The sequence below is a fragment of the Simochromis diagramma genome, unplaced genomic scaffold, assembly GCF_900408965.1.
Source record: "Simochromis diagramma unplaced genomic scaffold, fSimDia1.1 OVJJ01000010.1, whole genome shotgun sequence".
NCBI lineage: Eukaryota > Metazoa > Chordata > Actinopteri > Cichliformes > Cichlidae > Simochromis > Simochromis diagramma.
The window spans coordinates 4,716-12,503 of record NW_024387008.1 but is presented as its reverse complement, the minus strand read 5'-3'; the positions used below and the strand labels follow the sequence as shown (position 1 = coordinate 12,503).

At 43.6% G+C, this 7,788-nt stretch overlaps 1 protein-coding gene across 1 annotated transcript; it reads left to right on the top strand.

Moving 5' to 3' along the window:
- The first annotated feature begins 480 nt into the window (after positions 1–480).
- Positions 481–7,488, top strand: LOC120739294 (von Willebrand factor A domain-containing protein 7-like). The gene is made up of 5 exons (XM_040041009.1): positions 481–653; positions 4,231–4,453; positions 5,803–5,995; positions 7,194–7,279; positions 7,394–7,488. Exons 2-5 carry the CDS (start codon positions 4,259–4,261, stop codon positions 7,442–7,444), a joined length of 525 nt encoding a protein of 174 aa, XP_039896943.1. The 5' UTR covers positions 481–653; positions 4,231–4,258; the 3' UTR covers positions 7,445–7,488.
- Positions 7,489–7,788: the final 300 nt, after the last annotated feature.

The window sequence follows — 7,788 nt, the reverse complement described above, 5'->3', positions numbered from 1 at the left end:
GAAGCGAGGAATGCTCAGACCTCTACAGTGGAGAAACCAAACAGCCACTTCATAAACACATGGCAGAATATAGAGGAAGACACTCCCACAGGCCTTAAATCTGGGACTCACCACCCGTTCACCCTAGAACTGAAGATGCTTCCAGGATGAAATGTCTTAAAGTAACTTTAAGAAGTCCAGATGGTTTTCTTTCCAAACTCTTTAAACTGTTATGAATTAATGAGAAAGTTGATATTTTTTTAACATCGGATTATAACAAAGTAAAAACGTCATTGAATTCTCTGTTCAAGCTTTCCTGTTTTTATGTGTGAGCAGAAAAACACTCTCTGAGGTCTAAAAGTCAAATTAGGGAAAATGATATTGTGTGTGTGACAAACAGGTCTGTTGTAGAGATGAACATTCAACAGGAAAGTCAAAAAGAAGAAGTCAGTCACATCTGAACACAGACACACGGGGACATAAAATGGCAATTTAATGCAAAGGAGACAAATGTTCCAGTGTCCAATTAAATGAACTCGATTGGTACTGTTCAGGCCCTCCCACCTGTCCTGCTTCAGGTGGAGTCCTGCCTCCTTCAATAAAGCAGCTCACCTGTGTGGCAGTGTTTAGTGTCCTGTGTGGAGTGGAGCTTGTTGTCTCTGTGTGAAGAACCTGTAAGTTTGCTTTGTTTGTCTTTAGGAACTTTACTGTTTGTTCAGCTCATGTTTGATTTCTTCACACAACAAACTGTGTGTGTTTGTATTTCCAGGAAGAAAAAAAAAACGTCAGCTCTCCATTGACCCTTATAAGTGAATCGAAAATTACCTGGTCAGGCTGTTTTCCTACAGTATCGAATTAATCGAAAACTGTTATTGTTTCATGTTCAAGCTATTCTTCAAAAAATCGTGTCATTTAAATTTTTAACTTGCCTTTTAGTACTTTTTTACAACATTGTAGTTCTTGTATTTCTTTTTTTTCTTTTCTTTTAGATTATATTTGTGTTATTTTTGTTTTTTGCTTTTATTAAAAAAAGACATTTCCATCATAAAGCCTTGTCCTCTGTTCTATTTTACTTCAGGACACTTGCTTCAGTTCCCTCGCCTCACCGTCATTCAGTTCAGTTGGTGTTATGTCTATATTCTATTCCTCTGGAAATATTGCTGTTAATAATTCATGTGTTTTATATTCTATACAGTCAGACTTCATTGAAACAGTAAGATTGATCTTAGTCAAAGGACAAAGTCCTTTGACTATGATGACCTGCATGCTGAGAACCTTCACAGACATAAGATTGATCTTATTCACTCTTTGGGGATCCTGTTCTAACTCCTGTCCCTGCTAGGATCTCCTTCCTCTATGATGGGTCATCAGATACTTTTTCTTACTGTGGACCCATTGTCATTTTTTTATAGTATAGTATTTTATAGTAGTAAATAAAGAGAACTTTTCTGTCATTTAGTTGTTTATCTTTTACTTAATTACTTTGCTAAAACATGAACAGCCATAAGAGAAGGTCATGCTGTAACACTTAATAAACAGTTAAAAGTCCAAAATGTTTCTCTCCTTGCAATTCATAACCAGTAGTACTGTAACAGCAGACCTGTGCACACATTCATGCTTTTCAGCATCTTTTTATTCTCTTATAGTTGGTGTTACAATACTACTTGCCTGCAGCCTTGCACTCCAATGACAACATCCATAGGACCCAGTACAGGCTTTATGCGGCGAGTCGTGATTGCAGATGGCGCCCGGGTGCATCCGCTTCCCTGTCCCCGGCATCATACGCCATGCCCTGCCACAATCCATCCATCCATCTTCATCCGCTTTATCGGGGGCCGGGTCACGGGGGCAGCAGCCTAAGCAGAGAAGCCCAGACCTCCCTCTCCCCATCCACCTCCTCCAGCTTATCCGGGGGAATACCAAGGCGTTCCCAGGCCAGCCGAGAGATATAATCTGTCCAGCGTGTCCTGGGTCTGCCCCAGGGCCTCCTCCCGGTGGGACATGCCCGGAACACCTCACCCAGCAGGCACCCAGGAGGCATCCTTGTCAGATGCCCGAACCACCTCAGCTGGCTCCTTTCGATGTGGAGGAGCAGCGGCTCTACTCTGAGCCCCTCCTGGATGGCCAAACTTCTCACCCTATCTCTAAGGGAGAGGCCAGCCACCCTTAGGAAGAAGCCCATTTCCACCGCTTGTATCCGCAATCTCGTTCTTTCGGTCACTACCCACAGCTCGTGGCCATAGTTGAGGGTAGAGACGTAGATCGACCGGTAAATTGAGAGGTTCGCTTTTACACTAAGCTCCCTCTTCACCACGATGGTCTGTCCGTCTGTCGATCTCCGGCTCCCTTCTCCCATCACTCGCGAACAAGACCCCGAGATACTTGAACTCCTCCACATGGGGCAGGAACTAATCCACGACCCGGAGTAGGCACTCCACCCTTTTCTGGCTGAGAACCATGACCTGAGATTTGGAGGTGCTGATCCTCATTCCCGCTGCTTCACACTCGCCAGCACTATACACAGTGTAGGTAGAGCACCGCTTTCCCCTCCTGAGACGCCTGACGGTTTGCCAGAATCTCTTCGAGGCAGTCCGAAAGTCTTTTTCCATGGCCTCTCCGAACTCCTCCCACACCCGAGTTTTTGCTTCAGCCACTGCCCGAGCCGCATTCCACTTGGCCTGTCGATACCTGTCGGCTGCCTCCGGAGTCCCACAGGCTAACCAAGCCCGATAGGACTCCTTCTTCAGCCCGGTGGCTCCCTTCACCTCTGGTGTCCACCATTTGGTTTGGGGATTACCACCACGGCAGGCACCAACCACCTTGCGGCTGCAGCGCAATGCAGCAGCTTCGGCAATGGAGACGCTGAACATGGTCCATTCTGACTCAATGTCCCCAGTCTCCCTCGGAATGCTGTTGAAGCTCTGCCGGAGGTGTGCGTTGAAGATCTCGTGGACTGGGGCCTCTGCTAGACATTCCCAGCACACCCTCCCTACGCGTTTAGGTGCACCGGGTCTGTCCAGCGTTCTCTCCCGTCACCTGATCCAACTCACCACCAGGTGGTGATCAGTTGACAGCTCAGCCCCTCTCTTTACCCGAGTGTCCAGAACATATGGTCGCAGGTCTGGTGATACGATTACAAAATCGATCATTGACCTACGGCCTAGAGCGTCCTGGTGCCACGTGCACTTATGGACACTCTTATGTTCGAACAAGGTGTTCGTTATGGCCAAATTGTAATTTGCACAAAAGTCCAATAAGAAAACACCGCTCGGGTTCAGATCAGGGAGGCTGTTCCTCCCAATCACGCCCTTCCAGGTCTTGCTGTCGTTACCCACGTGAGCTGAATGCTCACGTGGGTAACCCCAGACTGAGACATAGTCCAGCCCCTCTCCAGGAGACTGGTTCCAGAGCCCAAGCCATGCGTATATCTAGCCGGTACCTATCAACCTCACGCACTAACTCGGGCTCCTTCCCCAACAGAGAGGTGACATTCCATGTCCCGATTGCCAGTCTTGGCAGCCGACGGTCAGTCCGCCAGGGCCTCTACTCCTGGCCGCCGCCCAGCACACAATGCACCCGGCCCCTATGGCGCCTCCTGCAGGTGGTGGGACTGCACGAGGATGGGCCCATGTCTCCTCTTCGGGCTGTGCCCGGCCCGGCCCCATGGACGGGCCTGGCTCCAGGGCGGGGCCCCGGTAACCCTATCCCGGGCAGGGTAAACTGTTCCCTTGATGTTTTCTTCATAAGGGTCTTCTGAATCGCTCTTTGTCTGGTCCCTCACCCAGGACCAATTTGCCATGGGAGACCCTACCAGGGGGGAAAAGCCCTCAGACAACATAGCCCCTGGTATACCTGAGACACACAAACCCCTCCACCACGATAAGGTAGCGATTCACGGAGAGGCCTGGCACAATCATATTATGATAATAATTAATATTCTTTTGTTGGCAACGTTAAACATATATTGTACCATCTGTGTATTTTCAGAGTATCCTTTTTATTTTAACCATATTATTTTAATATGAGGAATAAAGTATAAAACTAGGTAAAATGATTTTTACTATTTCCGCTTAATTTAACCTCTCTTTCTTTCTCATGTATTTTAGTAGTTGCACTGCAAATACTGAATGTGTGGGTAATCCTGCTCTTTTTGGTTTCTGACAGAACAATGTTAAATTAATGCTATAACAAATACAAACTACAGTGAAGGTTCACAAGCATATTCCATCAGGATTTTGTTTTTTCTTTTAGCATTACCATCGTGCCCTCCTGCTCAACTATGACTACCAGGCAGTCAGTGATGCTTCTGGTGGTGCTGGTCCTCTCCCTCCCAGGCCTTTTTCATAGCTTCAAACCACTCTTCTACTCAAAGTCTATCACCCACCGTGAAATCACACGAATAGCAGTTCTTCGAAAGACAGCAGAGGTTTGCAGAGACATCGCTGCTTCCAAAGGACTGGACTTCAATCTAATTGTGAGTTGAAAAGATTTTTAAAGAAGCAGTGCAAGAACAATTATGCACCTGTGCTTTGCTTAGTGTTTAACACTACTTAAAAATATGCATTATTCATATTCAAATGTTGCTGAGTGGAGAAATACCGTATATCAGTCAGCCACAACACAAATTACGTTCTTCTTCTTACAGTTCAATGCTGTGCTATGAAACCTTGTGACCTAGTATTCATGTTGGTGTCATTTTGACACATTCATCCACATACATTGTCTGAAAGATCCTGATGGATTGTGCCGAAGCAAGTACAATAAAATTGGAAAACTGTCCCACGTTGGCACTTCGTACAACACAACACAGTAACTAAACTAAAGTCATAAAAAGAAGAATGAGCTGATGTTTATTGCACATTGTTATCAACATTAGTATTATTATTGTTGTTAACCCCCACCCCCCCCAAAAAAAAAAAGTCCAGGGAGGTAGCATTAATTAGGGCTATTGCTTTGATGTAAAAGCTGTCCTTTTGTCATAATCTGGATGTATGCAGGCAGGAGAGGATCTAAATGTAGAACTCAAACATAGATGAACTCAAAAACACAGAAGTGAAACAAAGAACAAAACTAAACTGGGAAACTCTAACAAGCATAAACTCAGGGAAGACACAGGGAGAATAACACATAGCTATGAGGGAGGACGCGTCACAGAACTGAGGGAGACACTGACATAAATACACCGAAGTATAACGAGGGATGTGGGATCACACCATGAACATGGAAAGACGCGACCTTCACAATAAAATAGGAAACATGATGCGGGAGTAGAGGAGAGGTAGATGAGAGGGTGCGAGGGAACACAAGGGAGAGAGCAGACATAATGGGCTGGGGGAAAAATGATAAACACGATGGAATAAAACACAGGAAACAACGCACACAAACTCATAGTTAAATAAACACAGACACACAAAGGGAGACAGATGGCAAAGATACCAGAGGTAATCTAGTGACACCCTAGGGATCTTTAGAATACAAATGAACTTAATACAGAATGACAAAACTCACAAAGCTCAAAGCACTGGGTCAAAAGACCATGACACCTTTAGTCTGTTTTTCCGTGACCTAAGCAGCCTGAATCTCCTGCCAGATGGCAGCAGCTTAAACACCCGTTGTCCTGGGTGTGTACTGTCCCATAGGATTCTGCATACCCTCTTGAGACAGCGAGTGCTGTACAGGTCTTTCGGGCGGGCAGAAAATGATGATGATGATGATGATAAAATAAGACAACTGTCACCTTTAGTACTGTAGTTTGTACAAATGTTGGTTAAAATAAGAGTAACATGTTTAAGAAGTTATAATATGCAAACTTTTTGTTTCCAGATTGATAACAACTTGTCAGCTGGAAAGGTGCAAAAGGCCTGTTTATCTACAGATACATCCACTATTGTGTTTGAAGCTGCCATTAGTACTATATACTTAAGCAATGCAGCAGTAGACCTATTATTTCTCCTAAGTGCAGCACACCATTTTGATGATGAGACATTCAAAGAAGGACGGGATATCATCACTAAAGGTATATCAATGCTTGACAGTAACAGTTTAATAATTAACATGTGGCGACCCACTAGAGGGCTGCACTCACACCCAAGCTGGGAGGAAGGGTTCTGCTGTGTTTGGGAGCAATATGCTCAGTTCATGTTTGGAGGTGAATAAAGTTGTAGTGTAAAACTAGAGCTCCTGTGTAGGGATGGGTATCATTTAGGTTTTATCCGATACCGGTGCCAAACCGGTACTTTTGAAATGGTGCCGGTGCTTAAACGGTGCTCAAACCGGTGCTTAAACCGGTGCTTAAAGAATAGAGAACACAAACTTTGTCCAAAAACCTCTCATGTTTAGCTGTTTTTTTGTAAAAAGATAATAATGTTAGCCTTTTCTGCAGCTATTGGGCATATATGGTATCATTCTTGGCTGGAAGCAGTGCTTAAACAATGGAAAAAACACAAACTTTGTCCAAAAACCTCTCATGTTTAGCTGTTTTCCACTTTTTCTTTGGTCATTTTAGCCTTTTTGGCCAGGGTGAAGGGAGTATCTGCCATCAAACAAGAAGACAGCTGCATGTAGCTATGATGATGTTTGCTAGTTCACCTTACATGCATTAATGTAATAACGTGGTTAGCCTACTCAACGTAAATTACACACGAACAACATTAAGCTACTCATGCAGAGAAGAACGGCTGATGCTGCATCATCATCCGTCATCATTTCTGCTACACTGGCAGGGCTAGGGGCCAGGACGCTACTCCTCGGGTTTTTGGGGGATGTTGCTAACTCCGGGTGTGATAACTGCTGTGTTTGGGCGCAATATGCTCAGTTCATGTTCGGAGGTGACTAAAGTTGGAGTGTAAAACTAGAGTTCCTGTGTCGTGTGTCACATGCCTCCATAAACATAACAATTTTATACTATGTGATGAAGCTTTTTGAATACAGATCTGTAGTGTTTAGAACTTTATTATGAAAGGGTTTTGTACATTAGAAAAAAATAAATACTAAGCCTTTTTTTAATTGTTTTTTTTTTTTACTTTGTTTTTTAATGCGCTTGTAAATTTAAAATGCATTACACCTTTTTTCAGTTGAAGGATTCGCTATCTTTCAATAAGATATAATAGAATAAGATATAGTTAGTCTGGAACTCATGTTGTAGTTCAGGTTTTGCAGTGCAAGTTACACTATTGCAGCTTGTATGTAACAACCTTTTGTATTTTGATAATAAGGTCTGTCTGTGGTGAAGGACCACACTAAGCTAGGAAACTTTTTTGGAGGGAGGTTGTCTCTAGGGAAAATCTGTCACACCCTACAGGTACTGACACATAATTTACTGCTAATATTTGAGACTGCTAGATGGCAGCATAGTATAATTCAAACAAAATGCAAAAGTGATATTATAAATCTGTCTCATTTGATGTATTTTAAGGATTTCTACAGCCACAGTAACTGGGTGGAGCTAGGAAATAAAGCTCCATAGAGTGCTCTGATCAGACCTGACCAACCTCTTGAGAACCTGGCAGGTTGGCACCCTCCCCTTACTGTTTCTGTTTAGAGTTGAAAATTCCAGTTTAAATATTATCTAAATTAAAATTTCAGTGGGATTTCTTATGTTTATTTTAAAAATGTAAATCAATATATTTTTCTGTTTCATGTGATATTGCTACAGGACAAAATACTCCAACTTGCAGAAGTTGTGTAGGAGAGAACTGTACTAACAACATTCTGCCTGATGTGTTGAATCGGGGACTTCTGACTTCAGGCTACTTCAGGATCGTATTCTCAGCAAAACCTGCAGGTAACCTGGATAAATCATCTGTTTTG

What these genes read in the sequence shown, in the direction of transcription:
- LOC120739294 (XM_040041009.1), top strand. Translation starts at nt 4,259, where the DNA reads ATGACTACCAGGCAGTCAGTGATGCTTCTGGTGGTGCTGGTCCTCTCC. An exon ending in ACGGGATATCATCACTAAAG is followed by an intron (nt 5,996 to 7,193) that starts GTATATCAATGC and finishes TTTGATAATAAG; the next exon opens with GTCTGTCTGTGGTGAAGGAC. An exon ending in AAATCTGTCACACCCTACAG is followed by an intron (nt 7,280 to 7,393) that starts GTACTGACACAT and finishes ATGTATTTTAAG; the next exon opens with GATTTCTACAGCCACAGTAA.